Here is a 24,440-nt window from a genome sequence, read left to right as displayed (position 1 = left end):
GGTAGGACTCATGAGACTTCATTATTCTACCTCACAGGATATAGCCCTGTAGGCAGTATAAGCCAAATAACCTCATATTCCACTCCCCCTGGCAGTGCTTCTCCCTGCTCAAGACTGAGGCATCAAGAGCAATTCGTTCTGGCCATGTCATATTTGTTTCACCTATAAAGTGCTTACCAACTGTGGGGGCAATGTCAGGCTCTAAGCTCATAGCCATATCCCATTCTTCACTTGACACCGATAGAGGCTACAGGAAAGGAGCCATGGAAACAGTTTTTGGCAACACTTCCCTCCCTAAGAGACACCCTGAAAAACTTTGAGGGCAGAAAAAGGAGATATGCTAGCACCTATCTCTTCTTTAAGGAATATTATAAGTAGTCATAATGACTCACAAAATAAATAATTAAAACTTATTAACACAGTCACTTTGCATCTACTTTATTCTTAAAAGGCTTAGATGAAGCTGTTAGGCCAGTATGGTAACTATGTAGTACACAGACATTTCCTGTACGTGTGTCAGACATTGATGATCAACCATGGCCTTTTTTCCATGTTTCAAGTGTGGTCAGAAATCTACTCAACTACCACCCTATGATTAGACTTGTCATAAGATGAGGTAAAACTGATTTTCTACCCTTCCTTTAAGACACTAGACTTATACGATCTTAACATTACTTTCTTCCTCCTCCCTAAAAGAAAATTGAGAACAATATTTTCCTTCCAATACTGAAGAATCCTTTGGAAGATAAGTGTCATACATATAATTGAATCAGTTTATTGATTAAGAAATAGATTATGTAAATTATGTCTCTTGTACTTTTTTCACTTTTTAAATAGTATTTCACTAAAAGTAGCATCACAAGTAATATTAAGTTACAGTACAATTTTGTGCATTTCTTAACAGTGCATGACCAAGTCATCTTGTTTGAGATAGAAGTCAATTTGTTGTTTGATAGGGTTTTAGATGCCAAAGGGAGAGAGTTCTCTCAAAGAAGCAGGTTATAGGACTTTATTTTAAAGCTTTAACCATTGAAAGAGATTAGCAATAGGAATAATGATTGGTTAAAACAGCATTAGAAGTTAGAACTCTATTTCCAGGTATACCTTTCTCTTCCATCGATGCTTTATCCAAAACATATATTAGTTCATAGAATCCTCCTAGAGACCCAGAGCTACTGTAGTGGGTTCCATAGGTTTCCAAAAATGCAAAATATTCCCCCTTTGCATAGGTAGCTGGCAGAGCTTTTATATCATCCAAGAAAGTTGTTGTCAGCATGGCATCACGACCTCTCATCACAAATCTTCCCAGATGAATTAATCCTTTCACATGCAGAAACACTTTTTCCTTGGTTGTAGAACAAAAGAATAAAAATAGGCGTTTCATCACCACTATTTCAAATTTAAAAATCACAAAATTTAGAACTTCCCCAGGCAGTAAGTGTTTTAGCTGTGAGCCTAGATGACCGCCTAACCCAGTAGGATGGCAAACTCAAAATGCGATTAGTCCCAACTGTTGATGAAAATGGGCAGCAACTGGAACTCTCATCCCCTGCTGGTGGGAATGTAGAGTGGCCTGATCCCTGTTGAGAACTGCTTAGCAGTTTCTTAGAAAAGTAAACATACATCTACCCTGTGGTCCGCGATTCCACTTCTACATAGTTATCTGAGATCAGCGACAAAATAGCCCACAAAAAGATCCATACGAGACTTTTAGAGCAATGTTAGTCAGAAGAGCTTAAAACTACAAACCACTCAAATGTCCAGAAATAGAAGAATTGGTCAACAAATTGTGGTATGTTCACAAAAAGGAATACTAGCTGGCAATAAAAAGGAACAAACTACCAATACATGCAACAACATAAATTCATCTCAAAAATATTACGCTGAACGAAAAGAGTCAGATAAAAAAGAGTATGTACTGTATGATCTCATTTATATGAAGTTCTGGGTCAGGTGAAATTCAGCTGTGGTCAGAGAAATCTGAAGAGTAGTCGCCTCTCAGGCAGTAGGGGATTGACTGAAAAGGGCATGAGGGAATTTGCTTGATGGAAATGTTCTATGTTTTGTTTGACGAGGTAGTTACACAGGTGGAGACAAAAGTCAAAATTCAACGGAACTACAGACTTAAAACATTGCTGTTTGCATTTTATCACTTGTAAGTTATACCCCACTAAGCTGATGGTAAAATGTTGGCAATGGAAGGAAAAGTAGACATTCTATATGCAGCCCAATCTCCCCATTTTGCAGATGGGAAACTCTGATCCAAAGGCATCAAGTTATTTGCCCCAAATCACAAACCTAGGTCTCAGGTCTCCCCGCTCCTTCCACTATGTCCTTTCCATTTCTGATAACAAAGAGAGGATAGACAACATTTTAAGACATGAAAGCTAAACAAGTGAATAGTTAAGCATTCCTAGGGATGATGGTTTAAATTTCCAGGAGAAAACTAGGGCAGTGACAACTATGTGTTTCAATGCCACAGACTGTCCCAGTCAAAACCAAACTAAATTCACACCTATGATTTTGTAGATGGTTCATTTAAGTTTCTCCTGCTATAGTAGCAGTTCACATATGTCGATTACATGGAAGTTTAAAACATTTTATTATTTTTTAAAAGTATATCTTGGTGTATATGAACATCACACCAAACTTCCTGTGTTTTAGAAGAACAACTGTTCCCACTGTATGACTTTGGGTGATGGTCAGTGATTCAGTCTTCAACAACAATCTTAAAGAAACTTAATCCATACATAAGAAGTCTTATGAATTCGCCTATTGATGATTGCATAATAATTCTCGGTGGAGTCTCAAAGACACACAAAACTATTTGGATTCCTTTTCATTGTTGCTAAAATTAGGAGCTATAGCTTGTCAGAGAGACATTAACGTTCTTTGGCTCAACTTATTTCAGAGGTAGATCTTAGATCATTTCTATCCAAATATAAAGTTGCTTCTTCCATCTTAGATAATAAAAACAAAAACTCTCAGCCTCACTTGTCTAAACATTTGCTACCAATTTCTTTGCCCTCATTAGAAGTGAAATTCCTGTAAAGAATCTTCTATACTGGCTGTTTTCAATTCTTCTCTTTCCAGTTTCTCTTAAATCTAATTCAGTCATGCAACTCTCCTCACTACTTCAGCAAAACTTCTCTTGTCAAGGTCGTCAATGACCTTCACAATGCTAAAGCCAGCAGTGGTTACTTCTTAGTCCTTCTTCTTTGACACATTAGCACGTTTGACACAGTTCATTACTCCTTTCTCCTTGATAAGGTTTCTTTTTTTTATCTTCTAGGGAAGTTCTTCTCAAACTGTAAAGTGTGGACAAATCACCCATACAATCTTGTTAAAATGCAATTCTGATTCAGTAGGTCTGGGTTAGAGGCTGAGGTTCTAGCTTCCCTGTGATGCTGATGTTGCTGACCCATGGACCACACTTTGAGTAGTGAGGTTCTAGGGCATTCTACGTGCCACATCTTGCTGTCCTCTGCTGGTTCTTCCTCTTTCACCAGACCTCTTTCTATCGAAGTTCCTAGAGTTTAGTCTTGGATCTCCTCTTTCTATTTACATTAACTCTTAGTGGTCACAGGAAACCCTGTGACTGTAAGCACCATCTACCTATGAACAACTCCCAAACCTAGAGCTCAATCCCAGATCTTTTTGCCAAACTCCTGACTTATAACACCAACTTCCTACTTGACATCTCCAAATGAATGTCTAACAGACATCTCCAACCTAATCTGACTGAAATTGAACTATTGTTTTTCTTCTCTCAACCTGCTTTACCCGAGTTTTCTCTATCTCAGTTCGTAGCAACTCCATCCTTCCAGTTGCTGGGGTCAGAAACCGTAGAATCATTCTTGACTCTACACCTGTTCTGTCTGTCTGCACACACCTGGATTCCTGCAATAGTTTTCAACAGACCTTCTTACTTTTGCTCTTCACTCTCATAATTGCTTCTCATTTAAAATATACTACTGTATGTCAATCTTCTATTCGAAAAGTTCTACTGACTTCCCGTGTCACTCAGAGAAAAAGCTAAACTAAGAACAGGCTGTGAGGCCCTTCACATCTTGTTCAGGGTAACCTTTCTAACCCGTTCTCCTTCTGGTTCACTTTGGCCCAATGGGCAGGTATATTCCCACCTTAGAGACTTGTCTCTTAACACTTCCTTCTGCAATATACATCATCCCAACTATGACTGTTTGGCTATTTCCTCTCCTTCAAATCTTTGCTCAGATTTCATTTCCTTAATGAAGTCTACAATGAACTTTCTTTTTAATATTGCCACTGGCCCAGCACTCTTGATTTCCCTTGTGTTATTCTACTTTTTGCTTTATTCCATAGCACTTATCGCTTTCTGAATACTATATAGCTTGTTATTTTGCTATTATGTTTATTTTGTCTCTCTCTCCCTGCTGAACTGTCAGCTCCATGAGGACAGGAATCTTTTTTAGTTTGGCTCACAAATGTATTCTAAGCCCCTGGAACAGCACCTGGCCACATAAGAAATCCCCATTAAATATTTGTTGTAAGATTTAAAGGATTTTCCAACTGCATACTATGGATAGGTATGCATATTAATACAGAGACAAGGTACAGAGCCATACAAAACAATTGTATGATTGGGCATAAGTACTAAGAGTGAATTATTATTATTTTTAAAGGGGAGAGCATATCTAAACAGGTGACTGTGTTATCAGAAAAGGAAGAATGAACGTTTTACCAGCATCATACTGATTACAGAAAGTGTCTTGTATATTTCAAAGGTGATGAAACAAAATTCTAAATCTGGATTAAATATAAAAAAACAAATACATTTTCAAAGCCTTAAATTAAAGGTATGATTACAAAGTAAGCAGACCAATGTCATATGCAATGTGTACAATTTCATGGCATCGTTATTTTAGAGACGCTTTCCAGTAAGTAAAGAGTCATCGGTGCAACGCATTGCAATGAATTACCAAAATTCCTCGGTCTGATTCTTCATTGTCATTCTGAAGACGGTATAAATTGAACAGTCTATTACCACAGTCTCAGTCCAAAAGTATGCTCCGAATTCTTAATACACTTGTTCTCTGTTCATCACCACCGAACATCTCACCCCCTTATACTACTACAGATCCCATGAGGCTCTTCTCCAGTTAGCATTCTTCTCCCTGACCTCCTAGCTACGTATTTGGGGATTTGTTGAGTATTATTTTTCTCTCTCTCTCTCCAGGGAACTCTATCTGCTCCAAACACTTAAACTTAAAAGAGGGGGTTTGGTTAGTTTGAAAAATATCCCATTATATCCTGTATATTGTGTTTGGTCTTACCTTTTTAGAAGAATGTGTCAAGAACAGTTGGTAAGTTTCATTTTTGGAATATGTAAATCGAAATTTACTCTCCGCATTTGTAAGACTGGAGTCTTTTTGGTCAGAATTTTCTTTAGGTATACTTTTAGACTTTTCAATTGCTTCGATAGGTGTGAATTTTAAAGTTATATCTGCATTAAAATTTGACGTCTTCTGTTGGACAATTCTTTTGAATGCCTCCATCTGTTCTTCATAATATTCAGTTCTGACATTTTTATCGGCTTTTGTCTAAAAGAGAATGATGAAACTCTGTTAAAAACAACATGCAAAAAACCACCCCAAATAAACACAGATGAAAGAAAAATCAAGCAATTCTTTGAAAGGTATTTGAGCAAGGGATTTAAGAGTGAAACACTGAAGTGACATTGCTGGGCTCTGATACAGACTCTGTGACTCTGAGGACAGGGCACAGTGATCTCTCTGTCTGGTTCCTGGTCTATGAAAAAGCGAGGTTCACCGTACTTAGCCCAAAGGCTGTTATGAGATAATGCAATGAGATAATGCATATGAAGGGCTTAGAACAGAGCAAGCTTTCAAATGTTAATATGTTAATAATTAAAGAGCAATTTGCATAACAGATGCACAGTATACTTATCATTTGTGTAAAAAAAGAAAGGAAGAGAGAAATGATAAAGCCAACCCTGACTGAAGGCTTCTGGGCCAGCACTGCTTTGAATATTTTGCACATGTTAATTAATTTAGGCAGAAAGGTTAGGACTTGAGCTGAGCACTCTCAACCTTTATACTCTCCTGTCCGTTAATACGTACGTACCTACATACGTACGTACGTGAGTAATAAAAAACTAAAAAAAATTTTAAAAAAAGAATAGGAAAGCAAGCAGGCGAAGAAAGGTTTCTGTGTGCACAGAGAATTACTGGAAAAATCGACAAAGCAGTGTTTGCCCTTGAGAAGGGGAACTGTGAAACGGAAATCTGGAGTGGGCGCAAGCTTATATTTCCTTGAATAATCTTTTGCAATGTTCAGACTTTTCGACTGTTTTTTTTTTTTTTACCACTTTCATTTTTGCATTAAAAAAAAAAAAAAACACCTGAACTAAACAACCTAGTTAAAAATGAAAACTTTCAATTGAAGAATTCTTTGCCAACTTGATTATTGTCAGGTATCAGTGGAAGGTTTGTTGATCTCAGTGGTTAAACTCTTTGCAGAGGTCCCCTGCAGTAATACTCTTGTAACCCTGGTCTGAGAAGGAGCCACCCATCTCTTCAGTCAGCAGCACAGATCAGATTCCTTAGCATACAGAGGGGGACTGTTCTGCGCAGGCAATGCTATGGTCTGAATGTTTCTGTCCCTCCACAAAATCCACATGTTAAAATGCTAATGCCCAATGCAATGGCGGGGGCGGGGGGGGGGGCTTTGGGAGGAGCCTTCATGAATGAGATTAGCACTGTCATAAAAGTACCCCCCAGAGCTCCCTAGCCCCTTCCACCATATGAGGATGCAAGAAGTCTGTAGCCCAAAAGAGGGCCCTAACTCAAGCAGACTAGCACTCTGATCTCAGACTTCCAGAACTCCTGATGTTCTCATCTCCAGAATTGTGAGAAATAAATTTCTGTTTTTCTGAGCTATCCTGTGTCTGGTATTTTGTTATACCGGCCTGAATGGACTCAGACAGGGAGGCTGAAGTTACCATCTAGTGGGAATGACTACAATGTGTATAATTTTCATTAAAGCTAAGCATGCTGGAATAAGTGGGTGAGTAAAGGGGTGATATAAAGGGGGTGAGTAACCTAACCACATCACTTCCCTGCTTAAAATCTTTCAGGCTTCCCACTGCTTTTAGGATAAAGTCTAAACTAAACTAGACTTATTCCGAGACTTATGCTTTCCCTGACTGTATTCCAGCCCCTTAGACACATTTTTTATTTCCATACCCTATGCTTTTTCCCACCACAGGGCTCTTTTATGCTGCTTTTACTTTCTGGAATGTTCTGTGACATCTGCCTTCCCCGCCCCCAATAAACCAAACACACACATATTCTCCCACATATACATTCTATATGGCTTGACCTGGTTAATTCCTACTCCTATTTCAAGTCTTAGCTTAAACATCACTTCTTTAGCGGGGAGGGGTTTTCCTAATCCCACAGACTAACAAGTCTGTTTTCTATAAGCTCTCATGTCTCTGAAAATAAAACAAAACGCAAGGTGCCTCGGTGACGCAGTTGGTTAAGCATCCAACTCTTGGTTTCAGCTTAGGTCATGATCTCAGGGTCCTGAGGTCGAGCCCCACATGGGGCTCCACACTCAGTGTGGAGTCTGCTTAAGACTCTCTTTCCCTCTGCCCCTACCCCCTGCAGGCTCTCTCTCTCTCAAGTACGTAAATCTTAACCTTAATCTTAAATCTTAAAAAAATTTTAAAAATGAAAAACCTTTTATTTTATGATTACTTGTTTAATAGACTTTCTGATGGTAAGCTCCAAAAGTCAGGGAACGTGTCTGTCTTACCCACACACCGCTATAGCCTCACCACTTAGGAACGTGCCTGGCATATAGTAGATGCCAACAAAAATTTCTTAACTTTAATGCAGCTAACAATAATAACTAATGTTTATTGAGTGCTTACTCTGTGCCGGGGGCTGTTAAAAGTGGTTTAGATAGAATAAAACATTTAATTTCTCACCTTTAAGATAATTTCTGTAATTATCCCCATTTTACCAATAAGAAAACAGGTTAGGAAATTTGTCCAAGCTCACACAGCTAGCATTGAAACCCAGAAAGTCTGACTCTGGGGCCAAGCTGTTAATTCTTCTACAACCCTGCCCAAGAGGGCTCGACCAATTCTGGCTAGTAAAATAAAGGACTCATGGAAGAGGTTGCCTTGAACTTGGCCTTGAAAAATGAATAGGATTTCTGTTGCCTTGAGATCTAAGGCTAGTGGAATTGTTGCCGGGTGAACTGGGGAGACCCTGGGCTCTAGGGCCTGAATCCAGCCCATCCGGAATGAGTCTCTGAAGGTTCTTGGTCATGACTCGGGAAAGAATTCGAGGACAGACACTCAACACAGTAGATAAGCGTCACAAAGCGGAAAGTTTATTACAGTGAGAAGTACACTCTCAAGATAGGAGAGCAGGTGAGCTTGAGAGAGAGCTGTGCACTCTGGGGATTGAGTTTCTATCTTTTATTGACAGTTGTTAACTAGGGGGTGGAATGTTTATTGGGGCAGGAAGCAGGGCTTTGCACTTTTTCTCCCTAATTTGATCAGGGGTTTCCTGTCATGGCACCTGCCCTCTTGGGCCTGTCTGGTTTGCTCTGGCTTCTTGTGGAGTGCTGCCAGGATAGGCCTCTTACCTTCGCGATAGTGGACCATGACTTCCTTGTTGCTGACTTCCAGGTATCCTGTTAGAACGTAACTGCCTACTCTAACAGGAGCCACCGAAGACAATTCTACTCAGTCTTCAGTGCTGAAAAGGGCCAGAGCTGAGCAAAATGGCACCAGAAAAGCACTCCCTAACTCTCCAGGAAGGCCATGCTCTTCCTGGTTTACTGTGTGCTAATGGGCTGCAGGATAGGGGTGGTGTAATCTGTAGGCACCTGCACTTATCCTGACTAGCTAGGAAGAAAGAGGCACTGGCAGAGATGAACTTAGCAGTGTGGAGGACTGCTGGCAGTTGTAAGAGAATATTGGTCAGGGTATCAGTTAGGAGGCCTTTGAATGGTCCTGTCTGACTCTGCTAGGATGACAGTAGTGAGTAGAGTCTGAAACAGTGAATGTGGGGTCACTCCAAAAAGAAGTCTGAGCTCAATGACAGGCAGTCAGAGATGGACTAATACTGGGAATCATCATGAAGAAAGAGCAAAAAATCCTTGAAGCGAGGCCAAGTGGCAAGATTCTAGAAAGCAGGATGATGCAAGGATAGAAGCAAGTTTCTTTATGAAAATTAAAATAAACAGACACGGAGAAGATGAAATTAGAGAGAGGGGCAAAGGGGCTTGTGTGTTCCAGAAGGCCCTGCATATTATAAGGGTCAATTCAAGCTCTCCTGTTTAATGGTTTATCCAACTGATGCTTCTTGAAAAGAAAAAAAAACACTATTTCTGGAACTGGGAGTGGAAGAGATAGAATACAACCAATAAATATTTCAGAGTTCACATTGAAGAGGAGAAGGTAGGAGAGCTGGAAATAGAAGGTAAAAAGGGAAAACTGTTAAAGACGCACCTAAGACTTTGTACAGGTAGATAATAAGAACATGTATTACTTATTATGATTATTAAAGGCATCTCTCACTAGTTGAGAGAAGGAACATGGAAAGAACAAACTGACTGCCATCTCATGACCCACCCTCAGCCAAGGTACTGAGCGAAGCCAACCCCATACTCCCAATTCTTCAGCTACTAAATTTTGGGGTAATTTGAAATTTAGTAATAGGTAACAATTATGGTTCTTCTCCATTATTTTCAAGAGATCATTTTCTGTGCTAGTATCTTAAATGTTAATGTGTTCCAGGACTTCATTCTCTACGTTCTTTTCTCTCTCATTGTGCACTTCCTGGATGATCTCAAGCACCCTCAAGATTTTAATGATTGTCTGTATGCTGATGATTCCTAAATTTCTGCCTGCAATTCAGATCCTTCTCTCTGCCTGCACATAATGTACTCTTCGCAGGATCACTCCATCTAGATGTCCCACAGACCCTCGCACTCAAAATTATCAAAATCCAAATCATTATCTCCTTCTCGGAATTGACTTTGACTCTTCTTTGGCAGATTCCCCACTCCCTGACTTCCCAGGTCTTTTTTGATGGCCTATCATCCAGTGGGGGTGTACTTTGACTTTCTGTCTCCATACTTGACATCCATGGCGAGCTTCCTTTGTTATGGCTAGACATGGTTTTAAGCACTTTGCACTTATTAACACATTCAATTCTTTCAAAATCTTATGAAGTATGTATTATTACCACCCCACTTTATGATAAGAAACTGAGATTCAGGTAGGTAAATAAGTTGCCTAATGTCTTATAATGGTAAGTGGAGGAACTTATCAGAATTTAAACCCAGGGAGTCTTAATTCAGAGCTGGCCAATTGACCATACGCTACACTTCAATTCATTGAACTCTTTGTTCTTAAATATGTTAGATTTTTAAAAAATGCTGGATTTCATTTCTTCATTTCAGTCTCTACTATTATAGATACAGTTTAGTCTTCCATCATTTCCTTCTTGGACCATAAAATAACCTCCTTGTGTGGTTATCTCTCTGGCCTTGTCCTTTTGAAATTCATGTCCACAAAACACAATGATTTAAAATGAAGCTTTGACCATGTTGCTGTCCTCAGCGGTTCCCCCTCATGCTTGGGATCATGTGTAAATTACTAAATATGGATATGAGCACCTTCATTATTTGATTCCTGCCTGTTACTCCAAATTTGAACTCATATTAGTTTATCATAGACCATAGTTCCTTACAAAATAGCAGTTTCTACAAGACCAGTCTTTTTTTTTTTTTAAAGATTTTATTTATTTATTCGACAGAGATAGAGACAGCCAGCGAGAGAGGGAACACAAGCAGGGGGAGTGGGAGAGGAAGAAGCAGGCTCCCAGCGGAGGAGCCTGATGTGGGGCTCGATCCCATAACGCCAGGATCACGCCCTGAGCCGAAGGCAGAAGCTTAACCGCTGTGCCACCCAGGCGCCCCTTCAAGACCAGTCTTATTGTTCCTTGGAAACATCCATATGCAACAAACAAACCAGCAGGTGCATAATAAGCCTCAACTATACACTGCCCAGACTTCTAAATGGACTCAAGTTGCAGGAGAAAGTACAGTTGGAATGTTCATTAATGACAATTCCAATGAAATCTTTACTTCATGACGGGCTTTTACCTTCGTTAGAAGCATTAGCTTTTAAAGAAAAGATGGCTGGGGCGCCTGGATGGCACAGGGGCTGAACAGCCGTCTCCCTTTCAGCTCAGGTCATGATCTCAGAGTCATGAGATTGAGCCCTGCGTGGGGTCTCAGCCGGAGTCTGCTTGGGATTCTCTCTCTCCCTCTCCCTCCACCTCTCTCCCCACTCGCTCTCCCCCCTCTAAATAAATAAATATATCTTTTTTAAAGTAAATATTGTTAAAATACTGCATGCGTTTATTTATTAATTCAGTAATCATTGTTTTGGCAAAGAACACAATGGGAGTTTCTCAGGAGGCCACAGTCAATAACTAGAAAACTTGACTTAGGGTGTGTGTGATGTGGCGCAATAAATCCTGGAACAGAAAGGAAAGCAGAGGCTATTGCATTAATTTGCAGATGGGGCATCGAACCAAAACAGAGAATTTAGAGGAGAAAGCTGAGGGAGGAGTGGTAATCAAAAGCCAGGTTAAGAATGACCTTTTTCTCCCTACCACAGAGATTGATTATTATCCTGCTGACTGTAGGGAAACACTCGCTCCATTTCAGCAGCAAGGTGATAAGACCAGATTTATCACTTCATACTGATGTGTGTGGAATGAATTGAAACTGAGCAAAACTAGAGGTTCTAAGCTGATAAGAAGACTCTCATGGCAGCCCAGCTGAGAAATGACAGATGTCTAAAGCTGTGGCGATGGCAGTGAGAATGGAGAAGTGGAGACAGATTCAGGAGACATTATGAAACAATGGAACTTGGAGGTTGATTGACTATTGTAGGCTTTGAGGGAGATGGGTCTGTAGAGGAAGTCTTTGGGATGATTCCCAGATTTTGAATTTGGTGATTAGGAAGATATTATTTCATTGTTTCATTGTATCCATTTAAGTGAAGAATTCAGGAGTAAGAATCAGGGACCTGGGTGTAGGAGTGGATGTCAGCTTTGGGTATGTTAACTGTGTGATGACTGCACGCAACTAGCTATACAGGTATCCAGTTCGGGGGGAAGCATGGGCTGGAAATACAGTCTTTGTAAACCATCAGGTTAGAGGTGAAAATTGAAGCCACAGGAGGGAATGAAATCAACCCAAGGAGAATATGTAGGCAGAGACCAGTGAAACAAGGCAAAGTGGGAACTCCGGTGAGACCTATATTTACGGGCTGTCTTAAGTAAAGGGAGCTCCAAAGAAACATCAGTATGGACTTGGGCAAAAGCAGTTTGAGCAAGAAGGTAATAGAGATTTGGTGTTGTGGTTGTACTGTGTCCCCCCAAATTCATGTGGTAAGTCTGAAGCCCAAGTACCTCAGAATGTGACTTTGTTTGGAGACACAATCATTAAAGCGTTAATTAAATTGAAATGAGGTCATTAAAATGGGCTCTAACCTAATGTGACTGGTGGCTTTATAAAAAGAGGAGGTTAGAACTCAGACCAGAGGGAAGAGGCTGTGGAGATATAGGAAAAATGGCATCACAAGCCAAGGAGAGAGGCCTCAGAAGAAACCAACCCTGAAGACATCTTGATCTCAGACTTCTGGCCTCTCAAATTGTGAGAAAATAAATTTCTGTTGTTTGAACCATCCCGTCTGTGATACTTCGTTATGGCAGCCCTAGTGAACTAATATAGTTAGGGACTTAACGGGACATGCAAAAATTGAGCCAGCAAATGTAGGTAAGAAGAATATGTGGAGATGGGTGTTTCCTTCTTGTGTTTGTGTTTTTTTAAATGAGAGTCTTGAAGTATTTATTCATATATTAAGGCAAGGTAGAAGATGAGAGAGAGAGGGGGGGGTTGACATAAGGCTTAAGAGCATAACTAGCAAGGTACTTGGCATGAAATCCAGCATATGGAAAAATCCAGCATATTCTACTGAGACAGAACAGAAGGATGTTAAGGGTGGACTGAGTGAGAAGCAAGTTTGTACCGAAGGACAACTTTGAAGAAAACATTAGAAAATTCTTGTCTAAGCTTGGGTAGTCTCTGTCAAGTTGAAGCTCATGCCATCTACTGAGCTCAAGATCAGAATGGTCAGATAAGGAGCTTGAGGGGGTTGCTGGAAATTTTTAACCACCTCTGTCGGGATTGGGGAGGAGTGCAGCCTGGGGGGAGGTGTTTGGACCTGCTGGGCTGTGTGGAGGCCCTGGGTGAGGCTATAATGCCACCAGTTCTTATATCGTTATGATTTTCTCTAAGCAGTACAAGTTTACAAGAGGGGCAGAAAAATAATAGGGTTCATCTAAAGTTGGAGTGTTTCTGGATTATAGAAGGAATAGATGGCAAGGACATTGATAATATTATCAAGAGTGGTCAAAATGGATCTGGATTGATTAGAGGAAGGAATTGAAGACCCCAGGAGCAAGATAGACTGGGAGGAAAGCCAGTGCTGAAGAGCTGGGTCTTGATGGGGTCCAAGAGTAGGTTTGTGGTCATAAATGAGGGCGAGAGCTGAGAGATGGGCCAGTTGCAGTGAGGCAAAGGATTAAATGTTGGATTTCCCAATGCCAGAGGCAGTACAGTTCTGGTGAACACAGGCTAAGGATGTGGTTCCAGATGTGAGTGGTTCCAGAACAGATGCAGGAAGTTAAGAGGCAACAAAAAGTTACTTGTAGTCCACAAGATATAAAAGTTACCCAGGATTTGGGTAGGATGCGGGGTGGAAACGATGACTAGAATCCAGGTGCATTTTACAATTCTTTGTTGATCTCTTAAATCTTACATATTCATGGTGACCCAGGGTTAAAGAAGATGATAATGAAATCCTGAAATCTGTTTAAAAATTGTTACTTTCAAGAACAAAAGTGGAGAGGACCAAAGAAAAACAAGGGAAATGGAACTGATTTGTACATGTCACCATCCTTGTTTTCTTCCCCATAATTGCAGGCTTCGGTGGTTCTTAGTTATTCCTTCTTCTGATTTATTAAATAGCCAGTAAACCCCGACCTGTAATGTGACTGTTAATTACACATTGAATCATAGCAAAGTCTTTTACTAATTATATTCTTTAAGAAAAGAATGATAGCAAATATTTACTGAGTGTTTGCTATGTGCCGGTGACTTCCCAGGTGTTTTAGACTGATTTATCTTTACAAAATGGGCATCAGTATTTCTATTTTACAGATGAAGGAACTGAGGCATGATTACCCGATATCTTACTGCTGTTTAGATGGGATTCCAACCTACGTAGTGTGTTCTGGAGAGCCAGAGAACCAGGGCCACGTTTGAGAGAAGAGGCACTGAGGTCAGAGTCAGATGTCATTATTAAGAAATATTCCTCATACACTGATAGTTTGGTAGAATTCTTTCAAAAAAATAAAAGACAGTAAATTACTGTCAATGAGTAACTAAGCCAGGATTTAAAAAATTAATTCATCCAATAAAAATTTGTTGAGTATCACATGTATACATATACTGAGTTGGGTATTGGTATAACAAGCTATAGGGAAGTATAAAATGCATTCTTTGCCTTCAGTTACTCTAATAAAATACACAAAAAAGAAGGTAAGCTATTCCATTGGCTATTAGAAGGTGTAGGAAAAATTCTTTCTAAGAAATCAAAATAGAGATTTCCACTGAATAAGCTCATGTTCTTTTACGTATGGTGGAAACAAATTTGGCTATTTCCCAAGACCGTCACAGAGGAGAGTGAGGCGAGTATCAGCAGTTGTGGTACCAAGGAGGTGGTCTGGGGACTTCAGCAAGCCCCCAGCCAACTCCATCAGCACTCCTCCTCGGTTAACATCGACTCAACATCCAGGCCCACAATCCCTCTCTGCTTTTTTATCAACTTGATGCCAAAACTCATTTGGAGGCATTATCCTGATCTGAACTGATAAAAAGTTACTACAGGGGCGCCTGGGTGGCACAGCGGTTAAGCATCTGCCTTCGGCTCAGGGCGTGATCCCGGCGTTCCGGGATCGAGCCCCACATCAGGCTCCTCCGCTACGAGCCTGCTTCTTCCTCTCCCACTCCCCCTGCTTGTGTTCCCTCTCTCGCTGGCTATCTCTATCTCTGTCAAATAAATAAATAAAATCTTAAAAAAAAAAAGTTACCACAGTCTTCATTCTCCCACTTTGTGTAAACATCAGTTAGTTTTGCTGCAGAAATATTAATGTGCTTGGTTTTGAGATGTTGCTCCCAACTCCCCCGGGGGTATAAGTAATATACGGGGTAAGCAACACATCACCTTGGAAAATCCAAAATACTGAGTACAGAAACCCGTCTATTTCCAGGTTTGTAAATAAGAGAAAACAGTGTATTTACTCTCCGAATGCAGCTTCAAGATCAGTCATGGGCAAGATCCCGGCCCCGACCATCTCGTGGCACTCACAGCCATCCCTACCCCTAGAGAGAAGCTAAGAGGCTGGTCACAGTGACGAAGACAGGAAAACTGTATGACGCAGACCTGAGAACTAAAAACCAAATAAAGTTAAGACACCAACAACCCCTCTTCCATCAGCAATGACAAAGGTCACCTTATCTCTGGAGTATTCTTTTTTAAGAAAGTGGAACATTCATAATACCCTTTAGAAAGACGATCATTTTCCCTTCAAAAAAATGTGCTTAAAGAAGGTAAACCTTCTTTGAAGCATGAGGGGGAGAAATCAATAATCCAACATGTTCCCTGAAATTTGTGGGAAAATGATTCTATGAAGAGAGAGAGAGAGAGAGAGAGAGAGAGAGGTAATGTGGTCACATGTGAAAGAAATGGCAGTCAAATAGTCCAGACTTTAAAATCCTTGATTCACGGGAAAGCAGGATTGCTTCAGGCTGCAATGGGTAAGGACTGTTTTACGACATTGTTAAAAATAAAATAAATACTAACTACATTTATTTAAAAGTATATGTGTTTTGGAAACCATTGAGAGTGACAACAGCGATAAAGGACTTTGTGAAAACTGAATAAAGTGAACTTTCTGGGTCGCCAATGGGACCATGAAAAAAACAGATTACTATAGCACCTGGTTCAGAATAAGCTAATTATTATTCTTTATTTAATCTTGCTTAGACCAAAGAAAATCTCTCTAATGGTGATAAATATTAATCTTTTAAATGGAATGGTCCAGTTTGTGGATGGTTCTAGAAAATCTAGGTGACTTTCAGGAAGGTGATTAAGTTTAGGGTGGCAAAGGGTAGAGCAAAAATCATTTTAAGAAATCGTTTCACAAGAGCTAGAGGGGTTTGAGGTGAATGAAAACAGCCACTCCCATTAGTCAAGCAGGCTTTGTCAAGGGGAATGCTGAGGAAAAAACAAATGTCAAGATGGGTTTTGATTGGTAGGCTAGCCAAAAATGAGCATAAATAGCATGAGCAGTGTACTTAAGTCATCATTAATTTAATTTTTAGTTTTATCAGAATCTTAGATGGTTCTTTTTATGGAGTCTAGGTATTTGCCAAAACTATCACCAAGGGCACATTACTGAGGGTTGATTGTAGACCACCATATGTTTTCCAAAGAGCTCAAAGCTACAACTCTTCTTTCTTCAGTCAATCTTATATTCCCATCAGATTCTTATTCCACTGAACTTTTCACATTATTTACTATTACATTTATTGAAGTGGCTTTTCAGCTAAAAGCTGAGCAATGTGTTTGCTTCTGAGCAGACTTACTTCATAGGCCAGAGAAGCCACGTTCCAGGGTCTGCGGTAGTAGACCAAGGTGTTTCCATCCCGAACGCGGTCACAGAGTCCATTGTAGTACTCGTTGTCAAAAGGTGTGCTTAGGGGATCCATCCCTAAGATGTTGATGCTGAAAATGAACAGAGTAACATCAGATACAGAGATCCCTGGAGCTAATGTGAGGCAGTCTTCTGTAGCTGGGAAAAGAGAGAGCTTTGGCTCATGTCCCCATCACCCCATACATGCGTGATATAATCAGGAACAGAAGCAAGAGTCTGCTCGCTTCTGCTTTCTGTCTCTGGCAGCAAGCATACCTTAGGAAGGCCTCATAAACTTCCAGGCAACTAGGGCACTGTTGAGAGCACAATGAAAGAAATGCAATACCTAGGGAGCAAGGGACCATCTGGCTCCTAGAGTCTTAACTCCACTGCTGTAACTCTTCGCTAACCTCCCTTAGTGAGCTCAGAGCCAACTCTGTAATACCACCTATTTAAATTATTTGAGAACAGAGCATCTCAGGGGGGCAGCATAACATATGCATGTAATTTTTAATCTATGAATCAACATTGGGGCTCTTTCTCTCCCCATTCTCTTTAAATTCAAGCCTTTTCCTCCAGCTGTCTCATTGCTTGTCAAGAACCCCATTCCCTCCAGGCTTATATTATTTCTATTATACTTTCCAAGGGGAAATACAAAAATGTCAGCATCCCGACAAAGCATTCTCAAAAGTTCTACTCTTTCCTCTCAGCAAAATATTTTTATTTGGCAAGCTTTAATTCAGAAACAGAAATCTTATTTAGCTTAAAAAAAGTGAAGTCTGATTTGTAGACCTAAAAGCAATGTATGAATAAGGAGCAGTTAGTTCTTTGTGAAGTACACTTCTGTGAATCAGAGGAACGGTCTTTGCTGCTAGTCTGGAATATATGGCTCCAGACCAGGGAGGCCAAAATAGAGGTTTGATCTGCACATCTATAACCGAGTTGGACACAAAAGAAGAAATTCTTCCATGGCCCTAGACCACATCCCAAACTCCAATGAACTGGATTATAAATCTGGATGGTGGCTTCAAGAGTAATTTGTCAAAGGGTGTAGATGGTTTACGCTCAAACCCACTGCTAATGGAAGAACGATAATTGAAAGAGTATCTTACTGCCAGTGGGCTGTTAAAAACATCTTCACATAAATGGCACATTCTTTTTTTTTTTTTTTTTGAGATTTTATTTATTTATCTGAGAGAGAGAGAGAGAGCTTGAACGGGGGGGAAGGGGCAGAGGGACAAGCAGACTCCTTACTGAGCAGGGAGCCTGATACAGGGCTTGATCCCAGGGCCCTGAGATCATGACCTGAGCTGAAAGCAGACGCTTAACTGACTGAGCCACCCAGGTGCCTCCAAATGGCACATTCGTAATAAAACTTTGAATCTACAAAGAAAATGACACTATAGCTCAACTTTGAAGGGAGGTAGGTTAAGGAACCAATTCAGGAATATCTTTCTCAGAACTAACTGTATAGTTAAAATTAATCACTTCTGACTTTTTGCTCTATCAGAACCGTTCATGAAAAAAGCTATGGCCCTGAAGTTCAACATAGGGCCAAAAACTAGACTTAGCTGAATAAGAAAGAAAAAAGACATTATTATCTGGTTTCCTTTTTCAAGCAGCTAATGCCTCATGGTAGGTTAACATTCCAGCTTCACTTCTTCACCCATCCCTGCATCTACAGCAAATGAGTCATACTTTTTTTTCCCCTTTGGTATGACTAAGGTTTTGATACAAAGACATGGAACACTGGAAACAAAGGATCTGCGTTTGTTTCTTAAACAAGCCTTCCAGTACATTTTCTTTGTTCTATAGTGAACTTGTCCTTCATAAATCTGCATTAACAGAGACCCTGTACCTCTTCACTTTCAGGGAACAATGACGTTAATCTTTGTTTATAATGATGATTAACTCTTCAGTGACTGTGATAGCTACGCAGAGTGTGCTGTTTATAGTAAATAGTGAGTAATATTAAGAGAGTTAATACACAGTCTTTGATCTCATGAAAATTATATGCAAATTAGGGAGTTCGACACACAACCGCCAATTTCAAAAAAGAGTCCAAGGTCGAATGCGCATGTGCCAAATGAGTAGCACAGGTTCCCAAAAAGGAAGAAACCTCCTTGGCAGGGTCATAAATAGAGGTTAGAAGAAGTAGATCTGATTTGGGCTCTGCAGAATGGTGATGGAAGGGCAGGAGGAATGGTGTGAGCAAAATCCTGGAGGTGGAACTGTGTATGCCACGATTTCAGGTAGTAGTCTTCAGATTTTCTGCTTGTCTACTCTATAAAAAATTATGATAAATTTTGCCTACCTGCACAATGTTAGTGTGACATGTAAGATTTTTCATCTTAAGTTTAAGTAGTTGCAAAAGATATAATTTCTCAGCATGCTCTAAGTATTTATATCTTAAAGTACAGTTATTTTGCCTCTTTTAAAAATAAATCCAATGAACTATCAATGCCATAGTGATGGTATCGAATCACTGCAATGATTTTATTTCTTTAGCAACTAGACATTTTATAGTAGTCCTTTTGATTCTTTATTTTTTTAAAGACACTTTCATTTTTAGAACAGTTTTAGGTTCACTGCAAAATGAGTGAAAGATACAGAGATTTCCCATATGTCCCTATCCCCTTTTGATTCTTGAATCCATATTTCTGTTCCATTTTCACCACAGTTGAACCTAATGTAATGTTATTTTAGCATGGAAGTTTTAATGGGTCACTTTTTAAAATATTTTTTTGTACCAAGAAGGTATTAATTGAAATTTTAAAATTATTAAGTATCCTTTGACTACCAGGTCTAAGTAATTAAAAACTCCTATTATATAGTTATATTAGTAGCGGTATATATAAGTATATTAAAATTTTTAAGATAGCTGACACACATAAGTAAACTTTTTTTTTTTTAAAAGGTGTCTCAATGAAATGAATGGGGCATCTTTTTAAATTAATTGATTGGTTCCTGCCTTCATGGATGAATGTTACTTATTGCTAGAAAAAGACAAGATTCAGGATCAATTGTATTCCTACTTTCTATTTTTATAGACGTAATTGTTGAGAAACTTCACTCACGTCCATCAGTGGAAAAGAAGAGAAGGAATTTTGTCATGGCAATGTCCCTTGATTCTTTGATCTTCTGAGTTTTGTGCCAGAAAAAGATCACAGACTAGTCTTTCATTAAAAATTGTTTTTATAGCCCATTATCTGATAATTGATTACAATTTCTTTCAAAAAGAATTGGAGATCAGTTGACTTACAAGGCACTGGAGTCCAACTGAGCACCAGGGTTTGGAAATGTTTCTTGGTTCTTCCACAACAGAGTAAAACTGAGATGGGTGAGGGGGGCACTCTTCTTTTGAAAGGTGAAAGTTAGGTGATGGTAAAAGGGGAGGAGGAGAGGGGAGAATAGGCTTCTCCCCTTGGATGTCACTGAGTTGTTAGGTTTCTCAAGTTTATGAAAAATATGTATGTATGGAATCAAAGATTGACTGTTGCTTTGATAGGTTAGTTAAGCCACTAACAGTTGAAAACGTACCTGTCTCCCCCTTAGAAAGTCTTTTTGCACCCCCACAGTATGCATACCCCACTTCGAAGGTTTTGTTCTGCAGAACAGCAAATTGACTAGTTGGCTGCATCCATCTGGAGAGTCACAATGAGGCTGCTCCACAGTCTAAGGCACGATGAGGAAGAAATGTTTCAAAACTTTTGACTGGGTTCCACTACTACAGAGACAGCCAGTCTAGTCTAGAATGAGCCAATTTTTTTTCCGGCCAAGAAATAGGAAAACTTCTCATGGATGGAATGTCATCGCCGGGGAAATAAAAACAGCATGCGTATTTTGGCAGCGCCTCGAGATGCCTGTGTCCATGTCGGCATCTAGAACCACAGGCAGCTCCAATTTACCAGGTGAACAGAAAAGAACCCCCCTCCGCAGACGCGGTGCTATGCTTAGATCACAGGAAAAAGTAATTCATCGCGTACCATACCTCATTTACAGCTGGTTTGGATTTGTATTTTTTCAATGAGTGCAAGATGGGTTGGGGATTTCCCTAAACACTTCTGGAGAATCTCAAATGCCTACAAGGCAAGAGGCGGAAACATTTGTGATACAAGGGAATTCTGCTGGCATTAAGAATTTAAGGCGGAGTCCTTAAGATGAGAAAACAGGTATAAATTAATGACTGTGGGTACTTGTGACTTTCATGGGTAAAAGAGTCTGATTGTACGTGACCGCTGATAAGACTTGCTGAGATTTTCCAGGTTGGATTGCAAAGAAGCAGGTTATAAGCCTGTTCCTACGACTAGGATGTTTACTCCTATTACCTCTATTCAATATATCCCAAGGGCCTCTTAGAAGAATAATGGTGATGTATGTGTAAATAAATATGCAATGTTCATGGGATTGAAGAATATCACCAACATAATAAAGCATGTCATTTTGAGAACTCTTCTTAAGTATTACTAACTGATTTCCACTCTTCTATACTCTTAATTTAAAAATTCAGGTAATCAATAGCAACTTAAGGAGTTTCATTTTCTAAGTAGTTTTGCTTTGACGTTAGGGTGTTGACTTACAGGCTTTGCAGTGATGCGGGGAAATGATGTGGGTGGGGATGAGCATGGGGGGCACGGTGAAAAAATACAGTTTTATAAAAGTCAGGGAAACTTGGGTTTAGTTCCACTAAAAACTAAAGAGTTCTGCTAGAATCTAAGGAGACTAAACTGGTCTTACTTGCTTCACTCACTTTTTTTTTTTTTTTCCTGTGAAGTGAATATAATACCTCCCCTGACAACCTCAGGACTATTATGAAAAATTAACAGAGAAAAAAATGTAGAAAAGAAAGTTCAAAGTGTTATGCAAATGAAAGCTGTTGGAGAATAATAGGCTTTATGAAGACTAAATTAGTTGTAAATAATCGTTCATGGTAATGGGAATTTAATAAAAAAACACTGGTGGATTTATTCTATGAGGACCTACCTCATTTTTCACCTCTTCAGCCAAACTTCCTCATAGCTGGGGCCCCACCCACTTGCTTTGTCGTGAAGACTCAGCCCTGCGTCATTCCCTGTCACCAGCCCTTACCGTGTGGCAAAGCATGATGTAGTTAGCCAGCTCTCTGGGATGCCTCATTATGAAACTTTCTAGCAAATGCTATATAACAAATTTTTCTTTTCTCCGAACCAAGAAAAGCAGTAGATGATGGATGATTGTTTTTCAGCCGAGTGGGCTAAAATTTCTATATCCTTTTACAAGGTGTAAATTTGCATTGAGCAAAAATATATTAATATATGCAATGCTTTGCTTCAAGCCCGTCTGTTTAGATTAAGGAGAAAACTGTTTCTGGGATCCCAAATAAAGCAAAAATAAAGTCATAATGGACTTCCTCCACGGACTCACAGTCTCTCCCTGAGGAAAGCAGCAGGAAGAGTCAGAACTCACTGGAGTGTGCAGTGATCTGCTTATAGGGTTTCCGACAGCCCCCTTACTATTTACTGACAATTATTAAAAGAACCCCGTATGTTTGGAGACAAAGAGTGTACACTGGATTCAAGACTCCTACCTTTAGGCTAAGGGCCAAAGACGCTTAGTTCGTGAGCAATACCTGGATGCTGCTAGGACAAGATTTTATAACTTGAATAAAGGGTGTGTGAAATGTTTTATCTGGTGCCTGACTCCTGGTACCCTGGGCTTTTCTCCTTACTGAGAGTTAGCAAGTGCAAGCTCCATGTGGCTTAGAGAGAGAAGACATCTCCGTTTATAGCCAAACCCGCTCCTGAGGCCTTACCTTAGGAACTGCCCCCTACCCTGGTGTAGGGTTTCTCAGCCTGAGCACCACTGACGCTGTGGGTCTGGCTGTTCTGTGCCCTGCACCATGCTTGGCACCATCCAGGGCCTCTACCCACTGGATTTCAGCAGGGCTCTCTCACCCCCTGGGTCCTCCATCCCATCCCCTATGGTTGTGACCACTAGAATCATTTCCAGACATTGATAAATGTCCTCTGGGGAGAAAATCACCCCTGGCTGAGAACCAGTACCTTAGTCCCCGTATTAGTCTTGCTTTTACCATCACCCCCATCTTCTTCCCTCTCCTTATCCCCATTCCCAGGACTTGAGTCCTGACCCTGAAGTTATTTCTAGGGACCCAGTTTCAATCTTCCCTGATGGCAAATGACAGTATTTTAGAAGCACTTATTTTCATTAATTCATCAACTGGTTGATTGATTCACCGATTTGTCTACCTGCCCCCACCCCCCTGTGTTTACGGAGCACCTATGACCAACCAGGCACTGAGATTATGAGGTTGATAAGACACATCGCACATGCCATCTCTGTCAATAGACCAGTGGATGCGGGAAAAGCTGTGTCTCTGTTGAGTACAGTTGCCAACAAATCTACTGAAAATATCTTTACTGAAAACAGCTCAGAATAACAAATGGAAACTATGCCATGGACATCCCTGGAACGGTCTCTCACTATATGGAACAGAACAGAACACCACCTCGGGCCTATGTCATTTTCCTAACTCCTACAGCACAGATCTCTAGGTGACGACGGTCTTTATTCTGTAAAACTCTTGAGTTCTAAACTGTCAAGACTTCTCATCCAAGCTTAGCTGGCCAGAGCCCCTATGTTTTGTACAGAGAATGGGTGAAACTTGCCTTTGTAATAAGAACCAGAGTCTCAACACCATCCCCATCTGTCATGAGAACTGCTTCTTCTGCCCTTTCCTCTTGGGTCGACTCTACAACGCTGTTCCCTCCTGAGAACGTCTGACCAGGTGTAGGTCTGAGGCAAGTCCCCACGGAAGACAGCCTTGCCGACAATTCAAATACTTGAATTGCCAGACCTACCCCTGACAATTCAGTGTCAAGTGTTACCACGTCACTTCGACATTGCTGTGGCCTTCCCGAGGTTCATAACCTAGGTGCGTCCTGTCCTGCCGGATTCGAGAAAATCACCTATCATCCTGATTCTACCGACCCCTCCTGAGGCCAGGCAGTTTGTCCAAAGGATCTTGAGAGACTGATTTCGTACTTACCTTCTCTTAAGCTCAAGTGTGTTGCAAGCAGAATGCAGACCCGGGGTGGGGGGGGGGCTCCTCTGCCCCCCACACAGGCCCTCCACCACCCCAGCGCGGTGGGAAAGATGGAGGTCCCTTTCGCCCATCTGCATCTAGAAACATTTAAGCCAAATACAGACCCGTAGCCTGCTGTCCGCGCCAGCTCGGATTCTTCCACAGCCCTCTCACGGCAGGGGGGACGGGGGTCACTTTCACAATCATCCTCGTCTGAGAAGTCCCCGCAGTCATTGTCACCATTACACAGAAGCCGCCTCTTGATGCATCTGCCTGCGATCAAAATCAGGAAAGACGCGGTGTGATTAACGCCAGATTTCCTCTCTCTTCCTGAAGTGGGCAAATGGACTTTAACGATGGGGGGAGGGAACGGGCACACAGTTGAGTTCTTTGCACAGCATTCACAGACAGCCGTTTGACCGGCCCCTTTCGCACTTGCAAACTCCAGTGCGTAAGAGCGGGCTTCCTTCTTTTCAGTCCTGAGTGCGCACAGAAGC

General features: G+C 40.7%; 1 protein-coding gene across 1 annotated transcript in view; it reads right to left on the bottom strand.

Annotated features, from left to right (window-relative positions):
- The window catches only part of C9 (complement C9), a 55,744-nt gene that overhangs the window by 17,783 nt on the left and 13,521 nt on the right, over positions 1 to 24,440 (bottom strand). The window contains exons 4-7 of the mRNA XM_045787320.2: positions 24,069 to 24,216; positions 16,816 to 16,954; positions 5,316 to 5,582; positions 1,105 to 1,345 (exon numbers count right to left, since the gene is read on the bottom strand). Of these exons, the coding sequence (XP_045643276.1) occupies positions 1,105 to 1,345; positions 5,316 to 5,582; positions 16,816 to 16,954; positions 24,069 to 24,216 (795 nt within the window). The remainder of the gene's footprint in view (positions 1 to 1,104; positions 1,346 to 5,315; positions 5,583 to 16,815; positions 16,955 to 24,068; positions 24,217 to 24,440) is intronic.

This window comes from Ursus americanus, chromosome 15, assembly GCF_024610735.1.
Source record: "Ursus americanus isolate L20-20 chromosome 15, mUrsAme1.1.p, whole genome shotgun sequence".
NCBI classification, from domain to species: Eukaryota; Metazoa; Chordata; class Mammalia; order Carnivora; family Ursidae; genus Ursus; species Ursus americanus.
Note: the sequence above shows the minus strand (reverse complement) of the source record. Positions and strands in the feature narration are given on the sequence as shown.